Source organism: Equus caballus, chromosome 7 (assembly GCF_041296265.1).
Source record: "Equus caballus isolate H_3958 breed thoroughbred chromosome 7, TB-T2T, whole genome shotgun sequence".
In the NCBI taxonomy this organism is placed as follows: domain Eukaryota; kingdom Metazoa; phylum Chordata; class Mammalia; order Perissodactyla; family Equidae; genus Equus; species Equus caballus.
The window spans coordinates 17,890,548-17,915,922 of record NC_091690.1 but is presented as its reverse complement, the minus strand read 5'-3'; the positions used below and the strand labels follow the sequence as shown (position 1 = coordinate 17,915,922).

The following is a 25,375-nucleotide window of genomic DNA, read 5'->3' as shown; positions in this document are numbered from 1 at the left end:
TATCTGAGATGGCTGGAACAAGAAAGAACTTGGAGAATTTACTGAAAGAATTTCAATTGTATCGAACCACAGAGCTGGAAAGCAGTAAGGATGCATGCTAGGGACAGAAAGAAATAGACGGATTGTTATTTATAACAGAGAATTGGCAAGATTTGATAATTGGATGAGACATGAGAAAGAAGTTTCTGGCTTGGGCTATTGAATGCCATTCAGTGAAGAGGCACGCATAAGAGAAGCAGGCCAAGGGAAGGGGATGAAGATAAGTTTACCTTTGGACAGCTGAGTTTGAGATGCACATGGGACATTCAAGTGAAGGCAGTGAGAGTTACAGACATCAGAAAAGAGAAACCATCGAATTTGATAGAAATCTATACTTACTTTCCTTTCAATAACAGAATTTTACATGTGAAGTTTACATTTTCACTTAAGGCAATAAAAATATTGGCATTACACAGACATAATTTAGAACTGGCTGCTTTTACCTTTGAATGGTTGTAGCATAAATAAGTATATACAAATGATAAACGTGAAAAAAGTCTTCGTATGTTCGTGAACACAAATTGTCAGCTTATCATACGCAGTGACTATATTAAACTTGGTAGGTAATAAAATTGTTTTTAAACTACTTTAAATTACATAATATTTAAAGCTTAAATGCTTACTGGTAACTGTGAATCATTTATACTTATATTTCCCAAATTAAGAACAGGAAATACAGTCTAAATAGTCTGCAAAGTCTCTATGAGAATTTTTATTTTAGGAATTTCATTTCAATGTTCTAAAGAAAATTCATTTAAGTATATTCTGGAGTATTTGCATGACCAACTTATAATCTAGTAGGACCACAGGATGGCCATCCATATCCATGTCTACAATTATATTATTTCAAATAGTAGATGTGTGATTGTTGTTAGCCAATAGAAAAGAACCACATAAAACAGAGCAAAGTGAAATCTAAATGACATCACAGTCATGTCAAATAAAGGTTGTAGTAGTAAAAGTAAAAGAAACAATTGGGAGAATCGAGTATCACGACCTATGCCAAGATGCTTGGAACCACAGTTAAAGTTAAAAAGAGCAATTTATAGTTGTGGCAAAATATCACATTAAACCAATACTTTTCTTAGAAATTTAACAGTCAAAGTACAGTAAGTCAATTTGTACTTAATTTCATGATTTCACATAAAATACATGAATAATATATATTAAAGACAATAAGTTAAAATTACAGATCTGTACATGTTTTTCTTTTTTAAATCTAGATTTGAAAAATTAATCCAAATGAGCCCTCAACTATGCATATATATATTATGTGCCCCCAATTCCTGGTGGAATTTCTCCTGCTATAAGCTCTTGACAGGGGAAATACTTCTTAAAGCACAGAAGAAAAGAGGGTTATAAGAGTAAATAAAGTATAACCCAGTTTTTGTTTTAAAAAACTGGAAAGATATACACCAAATGTTAACTGCAGTTATTCTAGATCATAGGGTTATGGGTAATTTAATTTTTAAATTTATGCTAATTCTTCTATATTTTCCACAATAAATATATTTTGTAATTAAAAAGGCTGCTGTTAACCAGGGGGCCAGCCTGGTAGCCTAGAGGTTAAGTTTTCGCACTCTGCTTCGGTGGCCTGGGGTTTGCAGGTTCGGATCCTGGATGCAAACCCAGCACTGCTCATCAAGCCACACTGTGGTGGCATCCCACATAAGATAGAGGAAGACTGGCAAAGATGTTAGCTCAGGGCCAATCTTCCTCACCAAAAAAAAAAAAAAAAAAAAAGAGTGGGTCAGAGCTCTACTATGAAACTTCCATCCTATCTCCAACACAGTACCTTATAATAATATTTGGCTGTATTTATTTGTCTGCTTTTTCCATTGCTAGAATGTAAGGTGTATCTTGTTCACATCCATTTTGCCAGTGCCAAGAATAGTGGTTGACATATACCGAATGCTCAATTAGTCAATTAGTTGCTTCACTATTAATAGTCAAAATTTACTGAGGGAGAACTTGTGCATAACACATTAGGTGCTTTACATACATTATCTCATTGAAAACTTGCTACAACACTTACCTCCATTCTATAGATGAGTAAATAGGTGTTTAGAGGTTACGGAATTAAGCCTATAAAGCTCCTTGAAGTGATTCAAACAAATTTATCTTTCTCGAGAACTCAGAAGTTAACAATATACATGCTAGAAAGTTAATGGAATACCTGAATCCAAATTTGCAGGGGTCGTGGATCGACTTGTTTGTGAAGAATGTCTGAAACAGTTAGTAAAAAATCCCTGAATGTGTGTAGAAAGCAGATTTCTCCATGATTCATTTGTATCTTGGAGTAAAATATCATGAATCAAGTATGGAAGCACAGTCTGACAAAAGTCAGTTTTCACCTAGAATATACAAACAGATCTAGTCAACAGTTTGAATTAATATATTGTACTTAAGTTTTTCATTCTGTTACTGATATAGTAAACTTTAAAATAAATGATGGATGAATCTGTCATGAACCCAATGTACTGCTAAAAAAACAAACAAAAAACATGGCTGCCACGTAGTGTTAAAAAAAAATCAAACTAACCTAGAATATCTGTATCAAACATATGTGTTAATTACACTATTGTTTATTTCCAGTCTAGGCTATTTGCATATAATGAAATAGGATACTGTTTATAAATGAAATGATGATGTCACTACTCTAAATAAAATTTCATAGTTGAAAAGTGTTAATAATAACTAACAGTTTTTTAGTTTGATATAAGGGAAAACTGGGATCAAAGTTTAAAGGAAAAGCTGAAAATTTGATTTTTGCACTTTCTACACTCAGTGAAGAGCAATACTCTTCACTGTCACATTAAACACTATAACAGTTATGTGAAAATATTTTTTTAATAAACTCCAATTTCTGGGTATAAAATTTGGGTACTTATTTGTGGTATACTCCAAAGTGTAGAAAAGTGCTTTAACAGTGGTACATTAAAACAGTAGTCAACCTTATTTTTGCCAAGATACCGTCTTCATATATTCATCACATAACACACACATAAGATAGATTGTAGATTACCAATTGCACCCTTTTCTCTTTTTAAACTAAAGACAAACCAAAAGCTCTTGGAAATAGAGAATTTAAGGAACTAGGTACTGGGAGGTATACATACGCATATTTGGAATATTTTACCTTCTGGCCCAAAGTGAGAACTTTACAAAAATCTTAGGTTTGTTCACTAATGAGAAATGAGCCATGTGTGTGCCCAGGGTACCACTCTGCTAACCTGGTACAAGCACAATGTAGTATTGCAGACAGTGTGATGATTTATTCGCTATCAATACTTTTTCCATAGAAACAGGGCTGCTTTCTAATTTTTCAGTGAGGACACTTTACAAAATACTCACTTGTTGACCAGTTATTTGATATTGGTAGATGTTTGACCTAGTGAGATATTTTGTTTTCACGTTTCCACTGAATCATGCTTGACAGCACTATAAACTGCGTTAGCTTTTAAAGTCTTAGAGCATCATGCGTTGTGCTGTTTTGGATGACGTATTTGATAAAAGCATATGAACTTTTTGTTTGATTTGGTAGGTACCTTCACTCTCTATTGAAATAAATAGTACTGTAACTTCAAAAATGAAAAAGCAATGCTAACTGCTACCCTCCCTCTCTTTCTCACTCAAGAAAGCATATCAGGGAAAGTAAATGACAATGACCTCATTAGAAGAAGTAAACAAAAACAGTTTTAAAGCATTCAGTTAACATAAATAATTTACAATCATCAGTATTCTAACTATTATTAGTAACAAATTATTCAAGGCATCCCTTAGAACTCATCCAGTATGTAGCTACCCCACATCTGAAACCTACTGTATCCCGTTATGGCTAAATAAAGATGACCTGTATGATGGATTCCCAACAGCCGAGTATAACTGATGTTGCATGAAAAAGATGTGCAGTATCAGCACCCTTTTTAGATATATAGGCCATAAACATGTACACAGAAGCCAAACGGAATGGGACAAGCAAATAAAACTATTAAGAGAAAGATCAAATGAAAAAAGCAAAGGCAGAAAGGAATTAAGTCAGACTAATTAATCTTCTTACTTCACACATTGGCTTCAATAACTGAAGAATTTCACTTTTTGTGCCTCCACTATCCAAAACAGCACAAGTCAGTGTCTTTATCCAAATGTCATGATTTTTACTTTGAGGAATCCACAGGCTTGTATCATCCAGGCCTTCTAAAGGGTTTTCTTTGTCAATTCTGGGTACTTCTAAAAACTAGAAAGTGATCAAAGAATGTAAATAAAGTAATTAGAAATACATTTTTCTTTTCCTATGCAAAACATATACCGAGCTGTAAACATATCTGTTTCCAAATAAGACTAGATAAAACTAAATCGGGAGGCAAAGGTTACCTTTTAAAATTAAAATACATTTATGTCTATACCAGAGTGGTATGGTAACAAATTACTGGCCTAGACAGGAGGAAGCCTGAGCGCTCCTCTCAGCCCACTAGTGGTATATTACATGAATCACAAACTCTCTGCCTCATCTACAAACCCAGTCCAATTCTACCACCCAGAATTGATTTCAAGATGAAACAAAATTTTAAAACTTGAAAACTATAGCGTTTTACAGGTTATAATACTAGTTTTATTAAGTTTATATTACCAGTAACTTCACTAATACCAAAATTATATTTATGATACATTAAAAGCACAACTTCAATGATGGGTATATGCCCTGAAATTACATTGGTGAAAACTCAACTGCGTATTTCTCAGTTGCTTTATGAAAAGAAAACATTAAACAGCAATGCTTATGCTAAAGGAGAAGCAAGAGTTCCTAAATATCCTTCATAGAGTACTTTCAGTGGAACCTTGCTATGATATCAACATGGAAAAACGGATAAATCTATAGGTCATATTGAAGTCTTATATTTCACTAGGGGGTTGTTGATACTTTAACTTGCTATGGAAATAAACACTTGCTTTTTGATCACAATACCTATAAACCACACCCAGGGTCAATGGCTTTCATGAGATTGAGGTAAGGGTTTTTCTACACCTAATAAAAAAGGCCTGTCATTAAGAACTCCTATCGGCCAAATCAACCATCATTTCTTCAGGCTATCTACCTCAGCTTTTCCACACTGCCATAATTAAAAATATAAACTCTTTGGATTCAAGAAGTACAGTTAGAATTATTTCTAAGAAAGGTTAAATGTTGGCATAATACTATTTAAACAATTTGATATATATAATCCACAGCAAAGAGAACTGTTCTAGATATTGTGGGTATTCAATAAACATTTATTATTTGAGAGACCTTTTTTCTTGATGTTCTAAAAGGGTGTAGATAGATCAGCATGGGGTCAGTTGTCTTCTTATAAATCTCCCAGAAACTATGTCCAGTCTTTGTGGCTAAAATGTTTTTCAAACAGGTAACAGCAGCTGATCGCACTTTGACACTGAAAAACACATATAATTCAAATGCCTATAAAATCTATCAACTGTTAATCCTGATGAAAGTTAAGCAACATCCAATGAAAAAATTAAAATCTAAAATTTATATTAGGAAAGAAATCTATTTAATAGAAAATGTTTATATTTACTAGGAAATTTTATACCTATAAAATTCTATAACATCAAACCCAAAATTTTCAAAGGATTTTTAATATTCCTTCAGTAAACTGGAATTACTAATCACTGCAAGAGCAGTTCCCTTCATTCGGAAAAATAAAGCTTTTATTATGACTACTATAAATTAAAAGTATTCATAAAAGAAATACTTGGAAGTAACAATGACGAACAAAAATCAGTAATGAGATAACAGAATACAAATTCATCTGAGAAAATAATATTTTGATAGTATCGTCTCTGAGAGAGACAAATAATTTGGGGTAAGGCAGAACAGCATTTCCTGCCAAATGATAAAATTATTGTCTAGAACAATAATTTTAAATAAACAGTAAGTATGCACTCATTCTGACAAGAACCTAGTTGAGAATCGTTAAGAAGGCATCTAAAATCTTTAATAAAAAATTGAAGGTCTTTTTCTTTGGCAAAAAATCAGGAAAAGGAAAGCTGCAAAACAAGAGTACTGAAAATATGACAGCTTACCAAAAATACCACAATGCCTGACACTGTAAATGGTGATGAGCTATCAAGCAAATGCTTAATTCCTTTTAGGTTTCTCGATTTAAGACACAGGGGCATAAACTTCAACCCTGGATTCATCCTTTATTCCTCTCTCTTTCCCTTACTTCTCCATATCCAATTCATCAGCAAGTCTTGGTTCTACGGTAAAACAATACCCTGGTTCCACCTATGTTTCATCTCACTTCCATTACTGCCACACCAATCCAAGTCACCATGATTTCTCCTCTGGATTACTGTAACAGTTTCACAATTGTGCTTCCTGTTTCCACTTTTGCCCATCACAATCCACTTGGCATATAAAAGCCAGAGTAAAAATGTAAGCTGCATCATGACACTACTTTGCTTAAAGCTCCATGGCTTCCGTATATATTTCAAATAAAACCCAAATTTCTTAATCAGAATTAGTCCTACCTTCCTAATTTCATTTCATACCATCTTCCTTCAAACCAGGCTTCTTTCTTTTCCTCGAAAACACCAGCTTATTTCCATTCTAGCTAATCTCTGTCTCGAATGCATTATCCTTAACCATCTTACAGCTGATCCTGATCACTCAGATCAGCCATGTGATACTTCCTCAGCCTTCCATGACCACCTATTTCAGGAATTCCTTGGTCAACAGCCCCTTTGTAGACCTGAGGCCTCGTAAACATGCAAGGATTTTTTTCCTCTTGCAATAACAATAGGGGAAAAAATTGTACCTGTTTCCTATCGTTCTTAAGTTTAGGCCACACTAATATCTCTGTGTACCTTTTTCAGAAAAACCAATTGCAAAATTACTGTGTAACAAATGAAACATTTAATGTTTGCAAGTTTTCTGTGGAAAATCTCTTCAAAAACTGTGCCAGATATACTTTGAAATACATTAAAAAAATGAGATGGAAAGGACGGCTAGATGTGATAAAGCAAGGATAGTAGTAAAATATTAATGGTAGAATCTAGGTGGTGAGTATATGGGTGTTTACTGTAAAATTCTTCCAACTTTACTCTATGTTTGAAAATTTTTATAATAAATTGTTGGGAAATAAACCATGACAGCCTTTTCATTGTAACAATAACAACAAAAGAAAGATACATGTCCATTAAATCAACAATGAAAACATAGCAGGTAGACATTATTACCAATCATTTATTCCCCAAGAGAAGAGAGGAGGGGTTTGCAGGAAAACAGACACAAAACACCTGTTTACCTTAAAAGATACCTAGCTGTGGGCAAAAATCCTTTGAACCCACTCTCCCAAAATGGTGGTGATGAGTGCTCAAATATACCAAAAATAAATGGACAGATAGATAAATTGGGGGCGGGGGGGGGGAAGCAAAAGTAATCTCATAACCAGAAACCCGAAATCATGATATCTGTTATGACTTTGTTTTGCATAGAGAATAGGTGGGCAAAAGAAATCCCTGTCTGATTAGCTTAAGACTTTTGGAGTTATGAAATTTCTCCTCTATGACTGACTTTCTTTTTTTCTTTTTCAAGGAAGATTAGCCCTGAGCTAACTACTGCCAGTCTTCCTCTTTTTACTGAGGAAGCCTGGCCCTGAGCTAATATCTGTGCCCATCTTCCCCTACTTTATACATGGGACGCCTACCACAGCATGGTGTGCCAAGCAGTGCCATGTCCACACCCGGAATCTGAACCGGCAAACTCCAGTTAATGGGTGAACTTAACCACTGCGCCACCAGGCCGGCCCCTCTATGACTTATTTTAAAAGGACCAAAATGGTCTAGCTGAGAGGAGAGTGGCACCTCTGATTCTGACAAGTGCCCAAAACACCCCCTTCACATTCCCCTATCTTACTGTTCTGTGTAGAACCACCTGGTCATTTTCTTAGCCTAGTCTACTCTCACTAGAATTTAACACAGCCCTTGTCTAGCATTTTCATCATTGAATCAAGTGCCAGGAACACAGCCAGGTTTCAGTGATTATGTGAATTAATAAAAATACAACAGTTTTCATTAAAGTACTTGAGATTTAAGAAAAGTATGGCAACTTAAAGGTGAAAGCTGTAGTTACTGTAAATGTTAATTTATGTGAAGTATCATTCTCCTTGAAAGTCAGACTAAGTGCGTGCTATCTGATAGAAAGTATCATTAAATACTCACCAATCTTCTACCAGTGTATTATTCAGGTAGGTCAACATTATGAAGGTCCACTGAAGTTCTTTATCTTCAAATAACTCGAGGGCCTTGGTATAAGATGTATCTTTACTATGCTGTACAGCTATGGTAGAGAAATCTATAGGACCCAGTTCTCCCAAGCAGCTTCCAACAGCCTCTACATAGAGAAATTCCATTTCAGTAGAGTTACAGCTAAAAGAGCATACCTAAAACAGAAAACTTCTAATTTCAAAAATATAATGCTGTTTTGTCATTCTTCAGGTTCTCAAAGATTCTGAATAGACTGAAGAAGCTGCAAATTACTGTATCATTTCCTTTACATATCATCCATGTAGGCAACAGACATTTTCCCCTATAAAATCATATTCAGGAGATAGATTAACTAGTAACAGAATGTAGATATTAAGAATGTAGATATTAAGGATGAAAGTCTAAACATAGCCACTGTATAGGAGTATCAACAGACTTCTAAACTGTTAATAATTTTTGAGATATAATTACATAAAGTCCACACATCTTACACACACCAGTGAAAAATCACACACACATGGACATTTTCTTTCCACCTGTGTTATCACCACCCAGATGAAGACTAAATGTTTTCAGCATGCCAGAGGACTCCCTCATCCTCTTTCCCATTCATGGTGTAATTTATTAAAATACGTTCACAAATTCTTTGGTAGTCCTTCTTCCAAAAGGTGAAGCCTAATTCTAATTTCCCTTCTCCTTGAGTGTGGGCTGTACTTAGTGACTTTTTTTTTTTTTTAAGTGACTCACTTTTAACAAACAGAATGTGTACACTCATCCCTTGGTATCCGCAGGGGATTGGTTCCAGGACTCCTCCCACCAACCCTGGGGACACCAAAATCCATGGATGCTCATGTATATACAATGGCACAGTATTTGCATATAACCTGCACACACCCTCTCGTATACTTTAAATCATCTCTAGATTACTTATAATACCTAATATAATCTAAATGCTATGTAAATAGTTGTTATACTATATTGTTTAGGAAATAATGACAAGAAAAAAAAGTCTGTACATGTTTAGTATAGACGCAACCATCGCAGGCCTTTTGATCTGTGGTTGGTTGAATCTGCACATGCAGAACCCATGGATATGGAGGGCTGACTGTACAAGTCCTTCACCTCCTTGATTAAATTTCTCCCCAGGTATTTAATTCTCTTAAATGTTATTGTGATTAGAATGGAATTTCCTTTTCAGATTGTTCATTGCTGGTGTATAGAAACAACTGAATTTTATGTGTTGATCTTGTATCCTGCAACTCTGCTGAATGCATTTATTAGCTCTATAATAGCTTTCTTGTAGATTCTCTAGAATTTTCTATATAGAGTAGCGTCATCTGTGACTAGAGATAGTTTTGCTTCCTCCTTTCCATTCTGGATGCTTTATATTTATTTTTCTTGTTCTATTACTCTGGCTAGAACTTCCAGTATAATGTTAAAGAGCAGTGGTGATAGTGGGCAACCTTGTCTCATTCCTGATCTGAGGAAGAAAGCTTTCTTTCACCATTAAGTATGGTATTAGCAGTGGGTACACACCACTAAAATTTTATGCTACACAGGAAAGCCACTTAAGGGCTCCTGCAACATATCAGTTTTGCCCCCAGAAGCAGTGGACAAAGGGGTATACTTCTTGGTCAAGGGAAACTTCTGGGGTGCTGGTAAGGTTTTGCTTCTTGGTCTGGGTGCTAGATGCACAGGTGTACTCTGTTTGTGAAAATTCTTCAGGTTATATTCTTATGCTCTGTATACTTTTCTGTATGCAAGATATATTTCAATAAAGAATTTACAAGAAAAGAAGTACCCTGGATACTAGGCTCCCAGTGAGAAGTTAACAAACAGTCCACTGAAAGATAGTAGAATCTGTGAAGCTATTCTTATTCCTCCCGTTTTTCTTATTTGAAGCAATGCTGTCATGACAACTTCAAGCTGACTTTAACAATATGATTCTTCCACCCTGTGGTTAACAAATCTATTTACGTTAGGTTATCCCCCAAATGGTGATAGGAAAGGACTTCAATGTGGGTTTTTTTTGTTTTTTTGAGGAAGATTAGCCCTGAGCTAACATCTGCCAATCCTCCTCTTTTTTCTGAGGAAGACTGGCCCTGAGCTAACATCCATGCCCATCTTCCTCTAGTTTATATGTGGGACGCCTACCACAGCATGGTGTGCCAAGCGGTGCCATGTCCGCACCCGGGATCCAAACCAGCGAACCCTGGGCCGCCGAAGCGGAACGTGCGCACTTAATCGCTGCACCACCGGGCTGGCCCCTCAATGTGGTTTTAACATTTGAGTTTAATGTAGCCCACCAAGTCCTCAATTCTTATTTTTGTTACATGATAAAGATCTTAAGTAGGAATCGCTTAAAATATATTTATAAAAGGTACCAGAAGTCAATTTATCTGCAACTTAATGCTACAAATAAGTATTTCTGACTTTCCTAAATATTTACAAGGCATTTTCAAATTAAGTTATGCATATGTGTAAATCACTAACTTTTCACTTAAATGAATGTCTATGAAAGGAGGGCTACTTTGGGATACTAGAACTAAATAGAAATACAACTTAGCTAGCATCTCACATTTACTCACTATCTCAAATGACAAACCTTTACTGATTTTGAAAATACTACAAAGATGACCACTCAAACATAAAAACTCACATTCATTCAGCCAAATATTTACCTAAAACTTCCCTTTCGCCAGTGTGGTTTATTGCCATCTTGGATAACTGCAACAAGCCGACAACCAACTTCACCATTATGCCACCTTGTGGGTTATCTAGGAGCAATTTTGAAAAAGTTAGCTAAACCATCATGGAGACAACACTTTTCTTTATGATATGCTTATATGTTAAATTATCTGATTAGAAAACTTTTCTAAAGTTTTTTAAAAAGGTTTTAAATCATGAGTAGCTCAAAAAATACGAAGTGAATGTATCTGAACTTCCTTAAGAAAGAGAACCACCAAGAAGTGATCAGCAACTTTTGGCAGACAGAGAGAAAAATGTTTTAACAAGTTGTTCACAGAAGTCAATACCTCAGCAAAACCACAAACAGAAACACAAGACTCATTCAACAGTAAGCTGGAAGGGACCTTGGGAGCATGGTTAGATTTTCAACCTCTAGCACTTAGTTTAGACCAGCACTGTCCAATAGAACTTTCTGCAATGACGCAAATGTTCTATAATCTGTGCTGTCTAATGAAAGTCACTAGCCACATGTTACTACTGAGAACTTGACATGTGCTAGTATAACAAAGAAACTGAATTTTAAAGTTTAACACATTTAAATTTACATAGCAACATACAGCTAGTGGCTGTACCAGACAAGGCAGATCTAGACCAATAAAATACACAGACATAAGAACAAGAGATAGAGGAGTTCCTACTTTATACATACAAACACACATCTCAGAACAAATGCAGTAGAATCTCTGAGCTCAGCCAGTCAAAACCAAAATTAGTTTTAAAAAGTACTGAAAATAAAAATAAAACAACAGAAATATGAAACTAATGGGCACAAGATGATAATCAAAACATAAGGAGAAAAAGTTTCCCCCAAATGCAATACTATAGTAACCTAAACTCAAATCACATTAACATAAAAATAGATGTTTTGGGGCTGGCCCTGTGGCCCAGGGGTTAAAGTTCCGTGCGCTCTGCTTGAGTGGCCCGGGATCACAGGTTCGGATCCCAGGTGCGGACCTACTCCACTCATCAGTCATGCTGTGGAGGCATCCCACACACAAAATAGAGGAATATCGGCACAGATGTTAGCTTAGGGCTAATCTTCCTCAAGCCAAAAAAGTGCACATTTTCTTAAGTAAAAAAAAAGCTAGAAACACATATGCATATACATGTATCTGTATATAAAAAACACACACACTGGGGCCAGTCCTGTGGCCAAGTGGTTAAGTTTTCGCACTCTGCTTCAGCAGCCTGGGGTTTCACCGGTTCAGATCCTGGGCACAGACATGGTACTGTTCATCAGGACATGTTGAGGCAGCGTCCCACATGCCACAACTACAAGGACCCATAACTAAAAAAAAATATGCAACTATATACTGGGGGGATTTGTGGAGAAAAAGCAGAAAAAAAAGGAAGATTGGCAATAGTTGTTAGCTCAGTTGCCAATCTTTAAAAGCAAACACATACACACACACATATACATACACAATACACATATACATATGCATATACATGGCTAAGAGGCTTAACACGAGACACATTTCTTTTATTTAAATAAGTTAGAGCAGTAGGCAGAAACAGATTATCTGGTATGCCTGGCTTTAAGGAATTAAAATCTTTCTTTTAGGCAGTAGGAAGTTTTAACATTTTTTAAGCAGTAGAATAACACAATCATGTTTGGGTTTAGAGAAATCATTCTGGCAGAGGTGTAGAGCATGGATGAAAAAGAAGTTCAAGGTGAGGGAGAGACCATTTAGGAAGTCTTTTATGGTTAGATGAGAAATAAGAGTCTAAACTAAGTCTGTGGCAATTAAACCAAGAGCAAGAATTTATAAAACATTCTTTCAAAAAGAAATAGGTACAAATAACCCACGTCATTAAAATTAGTACCCTGGGACGCTCTCATAAGATCCATCATCTGATCTTTATGTTGTTCCAGCTGTCTCCGAAGATCCTTCAATCCTTCAAGCCTTGTCAGCGGAAGTGCATCATACTTACTTACTGAGAGAAAATGGTTAATTTCCTAAAAGAGAAAATTAGTTAAAAATGTAACTTGTTTTTGATATATTTTGGTTAAGTCTGTGAGATAAAACTTAAAAGAAACATTAAAAAGTGCCTTTTACAGATACTGACTCATATCACTATTACTACCAAACAAGGCAGAAATAAATTCTTCCATTTCAAATCCTATGTTTTAATTGTTTAAATTCTAATAGATTCTCTCATAACACAGATTTTAAGACTGCTATAGTTTGTTCAATTAAAGGGAAAAGCTTAAATTACTATTTATTTAGTACTGTAACTCTAGTTTTACATCTTAATATATTTATTTTCATGTTGATATACAGTTAAATGTAGACTATGATTTTAAAATTACAGGATTTATAAAGGAAAATATTACCTGAACATAATTTCAAAGTTTATAAAGGTTAGAAAGGATTAAAACTTGAAAAACTCTTTGAAAAGTTAAACATCATCTCTAATTCAAACATTAAATTGTCCCTCAACGGATCACAGTGTAATTCTGAGATATTACTGGATCTTTTACATATGAAAACTAAGCAATTTTATATCACATTTCTTCAATATTTAAATTTAGCTTCCTACCAAGAAATTTTGATACTCATACTTTTGCTGCAATGCAAGAGGATACATTAACATTCACTTTTTTATTTGTTGAGAGAGTAAATCTCATGTTTTTTTAAATCACAATTTTAAAAAAAGATCCAAATTTTTATTTTTAGAGCATTAGACCTTTTCAAAAAGCACTACTGTCTATCCTAATACAAAATAGTAAGATAGTGGAATAATGATTACCTCCAAGAGTGAAAAAGGTCCTCCACTGTATTTGATTTTCTGCTGAGTAATACGCAAATCCTTAAAGACAACATGGTCAGGAAAAGGATCTAAAAGTTTAATTGTCATATAGAGGTTTTCATTATCCTTGTTATCTATCACTAAGTATTTCAACAAGTCCAATACCTAAACACAATTTAAAAAGAAAAAATCAAAAGGGGAGAAATGGTTTAATTATATTTTAAAGTAAAACAACCAAATGCACTGTAATAAATGATAAAAACTCTACTAACCTAGTTCAGATAAAATGTTCTAATTACTTCTAAGGTACCTAGCTATTACTGTTTCTGTGCTTTCAAATAATTCAAAAAATATGTAAGGTGCTGCTACAGGATGGGCACTGAGGTATAAAAAGTGCCAGTATTACTGAAACATTTTATATAAGCAATATCTCACACCCCATCATGGTGGTGTCAACTGCCATCCCTCGTTCTGACTACCTCTACACTTCAGCGTAAGTAAGAGAGAGAAACTATTATGTTATTTATTAGATCAAAATTACTAGGTGCTCTGTTATTAAATGATTACAAAGATTAATTTGTTGAGAATGTTTTTCCAACCAGTTTTCAATGAATATTTTCACTAAAATTACTAATTACACCAAGTAAACATAAAACACTCAGCTCCTTCCAAGAATACTTTATCAATATATTTCAAATACCATTTTGAAGATAATTTGGGAAATTACCTGCTTCTGAACCTCCATCTGATCGTCCACAAGGGGTATGAGTGTACCAACAATAACATGGAGGTGACTTTCTAAAGCATCCTTACAGTAAGTTACTGCTGTGTGGCAAACCTGGCTTAACAGGTCACAGCAAAGAGAGAAGCTGCGTAATGACACATCCCTGAAACGAGAAGGCCTACCAGAGGAAAAAAACAGTAAGTTTTAGGAAACTCCTTTGATATAAGCTCATTCAAAAGTCATTTTTATTCAGCAGCTCTAATTCTGACATGGCTTGACATAAAAGTCGCTTTCATATCTAATTTCTTAGTGGTTTAAAAGACAAAAAGAAAAGTGACATCAGCAAATGACAGACTAGGCAGCTCCAAGCTTCCCTCCTGACAGAAACGTTGAAAAACAAGCGGAACTGTCAGAACTTTGTTATAACTCTGTAAAACAGTCAAAGATTTACAGCAATCAAACAAATGCTGAATCAAGAAAAAGGCAACTTAAAAATTGTAGAAAAGCTTTGTGGTAATTTTACTTGCACTAGCCCCACCCAATCCCCAGCTTGGCAGTAGTCATGAAAACTGCAGTCCCCATTCCCAGCTTGGCAGTAGTCATGAAAACTGCAGTCCCCATTCCCAATGTGGGATCCTGCTCCCTGGATCCAGAGGGAGCACAGCACACCTTATTCACAAATTACTGTGTATGTTTGTTCTACACCTGTCTGGGAGCTACCTGAAGGACTGATATAAGGTGCTCAGCTTGTTTTGCCTAATTGGATCTCCCCCAGGCTGAAAAAGCTGTGAGCATTGCCAGGAAACACTGTATGACTGATCAACAACCCACAGCTGCCTGGGGCACAAGATTATTGTTGAGACACACAACAGACTGCTTAAAGCCTAAAATGAAACGTTGGGGAGAAAGAGAGTTTCCTGGGGAAATCAGAACATTCAATATCACCCACGTATTTGGGGACTTTAGAAAGCTGTGCTCATGCCCAGGGTAGGATGCCTGCTCAAAAAATACCTGAGAAAACTGTAAGTTTTCACTTTGGGCTGATCCCTAAGCTCAGTGAAAGCCTGGCTAAGCACTGGAGAGTCCTTCACAGAGCCGATCTGCAAAGACTAGGAAAGATTCCCTCTCTCTCTCTCTCTCTCTCTCTCTCTCTCTCTCTGGCTCCTGCATTCAAGGAAATCTGTGTCAAATTGCTACCTGAACACAAGTTAAGGAACAGTCTTCAATGACCACACATGGTAAGGAATATACTGTCTGCAAAAACAGTTGAGTAAACTTATGAAAAAAATGGACTATTAGGGGCTGGCCTGGTGGCATAGTGGTTAAGTTCACGTGCTCTGCTTTGGCAGCCCAGGGTTTGGCAGCCTAGAGTTCGCCAGTTCAGATCCTGGGCGCAGACCTACACATTGCTCATCAAGCCATGCTGTGGCAGCATCTCACATAGAAGAACTAGAAGGACTTACAACTATGATATACAATTACATATTGGGGCTTTGGGAAGAGAAAAAAAAAAAGGAAGATTGGCAACGGATAGCTTAGGGCCAATCTTAAAAAAAAAAAAAGACTACTACAAAACACTTAAGAATAATTAACACCAATTTTTCTCAAACTCTTCCAAAAAACAGAATAGGAGGGAACACTTCCTAAGTCATTCGATGAGGCCAGCATTTCTGATACCGAATCCAGATAAAGACACCAAAGAAAAATTATAATATCCAATACCCCTTATGACTACAGACACAAAACTCCTCAACAAAATACTAGTAAACCAAATCTAACAGCATATTAAAAGGTTATACACCATGAGCAAGTAAGATTTATCCCAGGAATGCAAGAGTAGGTCAATATAAGAAAATCAATCCATGTAACACACCACATTAATAGAATGAGGGAAAATACTACAGGATCACCTCAAAAGGCACAGAAAAGGTATTTGACAAAATCCACACTTTTCATGATAAAAATGCTCAGAAAACTATGAATAGACAGGAACTTCCTAAACATAATAAAGGTAATTTATGAAAAATCCACAGCTAACAACATAATCAATATTGAAAGACTGAAAGCTTTCCTACTAAGATCAGGAGTAAGACAAGGATATCCACTTTTACTTCTGCTATTCAACACTGTACTCAACTTTTAGTTAGAGCAATTAGACAAGAAAAAGAAATAAAAGGCATCCAAATCAGAAAGGAAGAAGTAAAACTACATTCATGGATGACATAATTATATATATATAGAAACTCCCAAAGAATCCACAAGAAATCTGCTAGTGGTAACAAACAAATTTAGCAAAGCTGCAGGTCATAAGATCAACACACAAAAATCAACTGTGTTTCTATACTCCAGCAATGACAATCTGAAAGAGAAATTAAGAAAGTAATCTCATCTACAATAGCATCTAAACGAATTAAATACCTAGGAATAAATTTAACCAAGGACATAAAAGACTTGTACACTGAAAACTATAAAGCATGGATGAAAGAAATTAAAGAAGTCCAAATGAATGGAAAGACAGCCTGTATTCATGGACTGGAAAACAAATTGCTGAGATGTCACTACTATCTAAATTATCACATATTCAATGCAATCTCAATCAAAAATTCCAATAGCCTTTTTGCATAAATGGAAAAGTTGGTCATCAAATTCATACGGAATGGCAAGGGGCCCCAAATAGTCAAAATGATCTTGAAAAAGAACAACAAAATTGGAGGACTCACACTTCCTAATTTCAAAACTTACTATAAAACTACAGTAATCTACACAGCATGGTAACTGGCATTAGGATAGACCAATGGAATAGAATTGAGAATTCAGAAATAAACCCATACATCAATGGCTAACTGATTTTCGACAAGGGTGCCAAGTACATTCAAAGAGGAAAGAATAATATCTTTAACAAATGGTGCTAGAACAACTAGACTTCTACATGCAAAAGAATGAAGTTGAACCCTACCTCATAACACATATAAAAATTAAAATGGATAATGATCTAAATATAAGAGTAAAGCCATAAAACTCTTAGAATAAAACATAGGGGTAAATCTTCATGACCTTGGATTTGGTCAATGGATTCTTAAATATTACACCAAAAGTATGAGGAACAAAAGAAACAAACAGATAAATCAGACTTCATCAAAATTAAAATTTTTGTGTATCAAAAGACATTACTAGCAAAGTGAAAAGAAAATTTACAGGATAGGAGAAATTATTTGCAAATTATAATTGAAAGTTCGATATCCAGAATATATTTGCAACTCTTACATTAAGAATTCAATATCCAGAATATAAAAAAAAACTCCTACAGGTCAACAACAAAAAGAACCCAATAAAAAAAAAATTGGCAAAGGACCTGAACAGACATTTCTCCAAAGAAGATACACAAATGGTCAATAAGCACATGAAAAGATGTCCAACATCATTAGTCATTAGGGAAATGCAAAATCAAAACCACAGTGTGATACCACTTTACACCCACTACGATGGCTATAAAAAAAAAAAAAGGAAAGTAAGAAGTGTAGGTAAGAATGTGGAGAAATTGGGACTCTTGTGAATTGCAGGTGGAAGGTAAAATAGTGCAGCTGCTGTGGAAAACGGTCTGGAGGTTCCTCAAAGAGCTAAATATAGAATTATTATATGACCCACCAATGTCACTCTTCAGTGTATATACCCAAAAGAACTGAAAATGGACACTCAGATACCCGTACAGCAACGTGCATTGCAGTATTATCCACAAGAGCCAAAAGGTGGAAACAACTCAAGTGTTCATCAACAGAGGAATGGATACACGAAATGTGGTATATGTATATACAATGGAATGAACATTAGCCATAAAAAGGAAGGAAGCTCTGACACGTGCTGGATGAAACTTGCAGACATTACTCTAAGTGAAATAGCCAGATAGAAAAGGACAAATATTTTATGATTCTACTTACATAAAATATGTGGAATAGGCAAAGTTATAGAGACAAGAAGTAGATTAGAGGTTATCAGGGGCTGGTGGGAAGGGGGAATGTGAAGTTATTACTTAATACATACAAAGGTACTGTTTGAGGTAATGAAAAAGTTTTAAAAGTAGACAGGGGTTATGGCTGCACAACACTGTGAATGTAATTAATGTCACTGAATTGGGCATTGAAAATGGTTAAAATGATAAATTTCACGTTATATATTTTACCATAATAAAAAAAAGATTAATGAATGAAAGACTGAATGACTATACATAATTTAAATAAAAATAAAAATTATATTAAAGCCAAAAAGAAAAATATCAGAAGACAAAACGAAAATATTCATGTTCTTTGAAGAACTTATATTTATTTGATAATAATGTTATCAAGTAATAAGAAAAGAAATAATAGAAATATCACTAGAATCAATGGAGAAGAACAGAGATGCTAGATTGAATATACAACCCAAAATCTATAGTAACTGTGATACTGTGATTTATAACAAGAAACATATTTAGTCTTCATCTCCCATTTCTGGCACAGAGCTCCTAAAACTCTTGGAATTCCCTTAGATGAGAGAAATCAAGGTGTCTTTTGTTATGTTAATGTAGTGACTCTGGGAAAGCACCTACAAATGGGGTCTGGTTGCCAGGAGAACCAACCCTGTGATTAGAGAGTTGCAACCTCTTGGACCTCTGGGAAAGGGAGAGGGTTGGGAGGTTGAATCAATCACCAATGGCCAGTGATTTCACCAATCATGCCTATGTAATGAGGCCTCTATGAAAACCAAAAGGACAGGATTCCTGGAGCTTCCGGGTTGGTGAACATGTGCAAATGTGGGGAGAGTGGAGCACCTGGAGAGGGCATGGAAGTTCTGTGCCCCTTCCCCATACCTTGCCATATGCTATGTTCAAATCTTCCATCTAGCTGTTCTTTTTTTCTTTTTTTTTAAAGATTGGCACCTGAGCTAACAACTGTTGCCAATATTCTTTTCTTTTTTCTGCCTTTTCTCCCCAAGTCCCCCCAGTACATAGTTGTATATTTCACTTGTGGGTCGTTCTAGTTGTGGCATGTGGGACACTGCCTCAGCATGGCCTGATGATCGGTGCCATGTCCACACCCAGAATCCAAATCGGCAAAACCCTGGGCCGCCGAAGCGGAGTGCAAGAACTTAACCACTCGGCCACAGGGCCAACCCCCATCTAGCTGTTCTTGAGTTATACCCTTTTATAATAAAGCAGTAATCTAGTGAACAAATGGGTTTCTCGAGTTCTGTGAGCCGTTCTAGCAAATTACTCAAACCCAAGAAAGGGGATCAATCTCCAGTTGTCGGAAGTACAGGTGATAACCCGGGCTTGTGACTGGTATTCGAAGTTGGGGGGCAGTCTTCTAAGAGTGAGTCTTTCACCTGTGGGATCTACATCACCTCTGGGTAGACTGTGTCAGAATTGAGTTGAATTGTAGGACACCAGCTAGTGTCTAGAGAATTTCCTGGATGTATGTGGGGAACAGTTCCCTTCCCCCACACTGGAATTGGTGAACAAAACTAATATAGTAATTTATATATTTCAGGCCACCTAAAATTAGAATATTTATTTTAAAATGTTGAAGACATTAAATGCTGAAGTACTTAAAATTTCTAGAGCTGGAGAAGTAGTAACGCAATTTTCAAAAAATAATAGGTAGATATCACATATATCAAAAAGCAAAATTCAGAAAACAATACTCTGGCTTCCAGCTCTTAGAAGCATATACATTTCCAATTAAGATAGGGTAGAAAAACTACTTATATATTGGTCTAAATACAATATTTACCTTTTGTTGATATAGTGAATCAAAGTATAAATAACATCTCGAAGAACAAAGGCCCAAGCTCCTCCTAAGCCACTTTTTATATCTTTCAGTAATAAGCTAACAAACAGGTGATATATTTTAAGAATTCTGTGCTTTTTATAAATATTATTTGTCTCAGCTGCTTGCACACATATGGCTAGAAGAATTTTCTGATAGGAATCCTAGAAAATAGATATACATTTAGTAAAAACTTGTCTAATCACATATACTCAGTTATAATACATACACATTTTACAGTCAAAATAACTAAATTACAGAATTTAGTTTTGGGTTTGATATCGAATGCAAATATTACATTAAGAAAATTACTATCTTAAACTTAAAAAACTATTATCAATTTATTTAGTTTTCAGAGAGTAAACTATAACTAAATAGCATATTCTTCAAATATATATATATTCCCTGAGCCAATATTTGACTAAGGTATCACAAAATTCAGACCTCATAGTAACATATTTCAATTAACACTGACAAGTAAAATACCAAGATATCAACTGATAAATGAGTGCTTCTTCTTAATTTATTCAGATGAATTTTCCATTTGTTTACTTTTTTCTCTTTAAGATGTACTTACACAGATTTTCTAGCTGAAAAAGAAGGAATTCTCCAGTTATTATACCAATAATGTGTACTTACAGGGCTTTTGGAAAGAATTTCTACAATGCTTTTAAGCTTGGTTTTATGGCAACTGCTGATATAGGCAAATGTTGCTTTAATCACATGTGACGGAAAATGAGGTGGATTAGGAGCAGGATCCAAATCCCTAAGAGTTATAGGAAAAATGCAGTCATCATTTTCAGAACAAATTTATCAAGAAAAAAGATTTTGTTGATAGACTAGTGAACTTCCAAAAGGAAAATTTAGATTACAATAATCCCAAATTTTAAAATTATTTTTCTACTAAAAAACTAGACTTCTAATAAAATCACAAATGACATATCAGTCCATATGGATCAATCAGAATATTTAAATATCTTTACCCTCTATGACTTAATCAATTTTAAATGATGTGCTTAAGAAATCTTTTATGAAGTTAATGGCAATTCCACAAATGAGCCTCAGTATCACTTCACTTCAGGTCAGAATTACAGCTCTATGCTAGTACTGTGAATGCAATAATATTTTAAGACATAGCAATCAAACCTATTCACATCAAATGAAATGGTAATGTAAAAGTACTTTGGTAGCTATTATTATTATTTTATATGCCTAGCATTGTAGGGCAGATAAAAATAGTAAAAAGTGCTTTCAGGTAGTTTACAATTAAACTGGGAAAACAACTAACATTCATATACAACTAAGTGGGTTTCATATCCAAATTAAATTCTAGTACAGTAAGATTCTGATAGCTAACGAGCATGATAAAGAAAACGTGATTTAGAAACGCAAGTCACAGGTAAAGAGAAGAGAACAAGGAATAATGTGTCAAGAAGAAGAAAATTGCAAGAGACAACAAATAGCACAATACTCAAATACTACAGAAAGATTGAGAAGAGAAAGGTCATTGGATTTGCAAACAAGGTGGTCAGCTAGAAAGAGTAATTACTATGGAGAGGCTACAGTAGAAGCAGATAGATAATTTCTTCAATTCCAAGGTAGCTATTTTTAAAGAAACAATTTAAAAGCAGAGTACATGCCTAAAACTGAAATAGACATTTGAAGGTCAACCAATAAATCTGCCAAAGAACTTCTGAAATGTAGCTAATGCTGTAAGTATAAAATACCCATACCCTGAAAAGTCACAGAGGTCAGTGCTTTGGCTGGCACCAGAAGTTGCTGGTTCATGTAAGGTCATCAATAACTCCACCACAATCTCTGGTAAATTACTCCTGAATAAATGATCAATCTGCAAAGGTACAAAATTGCAATATATATTTAACTTTTTATGTTTGTGATCTTTAAGACAGCTCCAGGGGCTAATGTTACTGCCTCATTTCCAAAATTATTCAGTGACTATAGAAGGAAATAGATGACCAAAGATCTAAGACCTGCAAGACATACAGCTCACTTCACTTTTTTCCTGCTATGCAGACAACCTGCAGACTGAGAGGGAGGTCGGGAAATCAGACTAAATAAGACTCCCTTAATCCGACTCTTTAGTTTAATTTTAAAGAATAATTTTAATTGACTAAGGCTTCAGGTCTAGCATGAAATTCCTCAAACTAATAAATTCCCTGCCAACCCAGTCCCCCACTGATATATATTGCTCCTCAATCTGCATTTTACTCTTGACTTATTTGGCAACTCTATTTGACTTATAAAACTTTACTAGTAAGAATTTCCACTGACTAGCAATAATCATCTTTGCTCCCTGAATGATTTCCCCCCAGATTTCTACTTGGCTGATATCCCAAATAGCTAAGCTAGCTGAAGCCCACATCTCCTGTCATTTACAGTAAACTAACATCCTCCCCAACAGGAGCAGACTCCTCATCAATCCACTTCCTGCTACAGGTAGCCTCACAAAGGACATAAATTCTCTAAATATAAGGAATGCATCTGCTACATTATATCGCAACCACATGAATGAGAACCATGAAGTTTTAAAGGTGGATTTATTAGCTCTCCAAATAAGAAATTACAGGGCTCTAAACTAAAAGGCAAATGGCTGATTTACTTAATGCAGAGGGAGGTTTGGAAACACTTTCTAACAATGAAAGTATTTTGGAATGTGACAAGAAAGAAACGTAATGGAAAGATCCTAGCCTTTCCCTCAGGCTTACACATCAGTTATCCAAGTCATTATCTCCAAGGTTTCAGCCTTTTAAAAAATCCAGCCTCATTTCAAAGTATATCTGAGATAAAGGACAAATTAGTCAAACTTGATTAATATCAGAGGAAAAATTAATGAATTTCCTTGCACATAAGATGATGACTATCTTCGCTAGTTTCACATGATTCTCTAATAACCAGATCTGTAAAGTTTAGCTAAGGTACATATAAACTGTTCAGATGTCTAGGTATAGCTAAACAATCTTATAATTGTAAATATTTTAGGCATTCAGCAACTGACAGTTTTAGAAGACTCAAAGACTGATAAAAGTTGTACTAACACTTATCAATAGAAAAAAAACTTTAGAAGATTGATTCAGAGAAAGCACATATTAGAGGAAAAAAATTAACTTATAATGACAACTTAATGCTGAATGAAATAGAAACTAATAAGAAATTAATTTATGTCTTTAACCAACAAACTAAGAAATCATTATTTAATTTTAGCCTCTTTCGATTCTGGAGACTGGTGTTTTAATGAGGATTTAATGTAATCACTTTTCCCATCTAGACTTACTTTGACTCTGAAAATTGTTATCTTTTGGTTTGAATACAGAAAAAAAGAACAGTAAGACAAGGCTTGCTCAGAAGTCTAAGCTGGGAGTTTGGGTGGGAGGGTAGAGGCAGTGTCTCTCTCATAAATTCCACAGCCTTTAGAGTGCCAACATTCCATTCCAACTGCCTTCTGGGAAAGGAGCTCCTCTGTTCACCATTTGCCTCCAGACGGAAGACCTACAACAAGCACTGACTGGCAATGGTCTATCTAAGCAACTAGAGACTTGCTGTTCCATTTCTTGGTTCAATATAGATGACTGGGCAACAAAAAAAGAGTCTCTTGAAGTTTATCCAATTGTAATTCTACTGTTAACCAAGCTTGGTTAGTCATCCCCTACTTACATTTAAAAAAATTTTTAAAAATTGGAGTGACCAACCCTCTCTGACCTTAAAAAGTTTATATATATGTGTTTTAATATAAGTCGCTTCAAATAATTTTGAATATATATAAATTACTATAAAACAAACAGGCGTTAGATCCATTTTTACTTGGCTCCATCTTTTATCAAATAATGAGTAATCAATATATACTAGGTGGCTGGGATACATCAGCAAAAAGAAAAGAGAAAAAAATCCTACTCTCACAGTACTTATAGTGGAGAAGACTGATAAAAGACAATGAACATAATTCATAAGTCAATTATATCATATGTTAGAAGGTAATCAGTGTCATGGAAAAAAGAAAGCAGGGTATGGGAACTTGGGATTGTACTTTTCCTTGAAAAGTGAAGGGCTTGATGAGATTGAAGAGGAAAGTAAGGAAGATTTTCTATACATTGTTGAGTATCGTTTGAATTTAACAACCAGCTTGCATTCATGTTTTACTGCCAATTAAAATAAATTTTAAAAAGGAAAAAGCAATAAAATTATTCCAAAGTTGAGGGGTTTTTTTAAAATTTCTGATTTTAAACATTTCATTTAAAAGTGAATCAAAAGGTTGGGGCTGGCCCCGTGGCCGAGTGGTTAAGTTCGCGCGCTCCGCTGCGGGCGGCCCAGTGTTTCGTTGGTTCGAATCCTGGGCGCGGACATGGCACTGCTCGTCAGACCACGCTGAGGCAGCGTCCCACATAGCACAACTAGAAGAACCCACAACGAGAAATATACAACTATGTACTGGGGGGCTTTGGGGAGAAAAAGGAAAAAATAAAATCTTTAAAAAAAAAAAAAAGTCAATCAAAAGGCGAGAACACTGTATAACAACAAAAAAAAATTCATGGATTGTCTATGCTAAATAGTGATTACCATATACTAAATTTAACTGCATAAATAACGAATAGCTTTAAAATTTTAAAGTTACATCTCAGATCAATTAAGGAATAAAAAGTAGGTAACAGCTGAAGCAATACCTGTTTTCCTAATACATTTTCATCTTTAAGCATATCATAGACTTTGGTAGCAGTCTCTCTTTGCTGTGCCATCCCACTGTCTCCAGTATCCTCATAGGCAAAGTAAGGCAGAATATTTACAAGAATCTTTGGAAAGCAGTCTGTTAGAAGACTTTTCCAATCCTCTTGAATCTGATTAGCAATGGACTTCACCTCATCAAAATCACTTCTAATCACCAGATGTGGAATCAAAACTTTGTAACAAGATCTAAAAGTATAAAAATTTAAACAATACATTAAACATAATTTTTCAAAGTAAAATTTTATAATATAGTTCTTAAAATAATAAAATGCTTTAATAAGCATTAGAGTATAACTTCATCTAG

At 35.1% G+C, this 25,375-nt stretch overlaps 1 protein-coding gene across 4 annotated transcripts in view; it reads right to left on the bottom strand.

Annotated features, from left to right (window-relative positions):
- ATM (ATM serine/threonine kinase) overlaps positions 1 to 25,375 on the bottom strand; it is a 123,995-nt gene that overhangs the window by 55,489 nt on the left and 43,131 nt on the right. For all 4 annotated transcript variants that reach the window (XR_011440277.1, XM_070272153.1, XM_070272152.1 and 1 more), the window contains 12 exon segments: positions 25,011 to 25,257; positions 22,068 to 22,183; positions 20,974 to 21,100; positions 20,299 to 20,498; positions 14,537 to 14,711; positions 13,810 to 13,974; positions 12,883 to 13,015; positions 10,989 to 11,084; positions 8,263 to 8,434; positions 5,327 to 5,468; positions 4,100 to 4,276; positions 2,216 to 2,393 (listed from right to left, as the gene is read on the bottom strand). Coding sequence is in view for 3 of the 4 variants with exons in the window: in XM_070272153.1 (XP_070128254.1) it covers positions 2,216 to 2,393; positions 4,100 to 4,276; positions 5,327 to 5,468; positions 8,263 to 8,434; positions 10,989 to 11,084; positions 12,883 to 13,015; positions 13,810 to 13,974; positions 14,537 to 14,711; positions 20,299 to 20,498; positions 20,974 to 21,100; positions 22,068 to 22,183; positions 25,011 to 25,257 (1,928 nt within the window). In the remaining variant the exon portion in view is untranslated.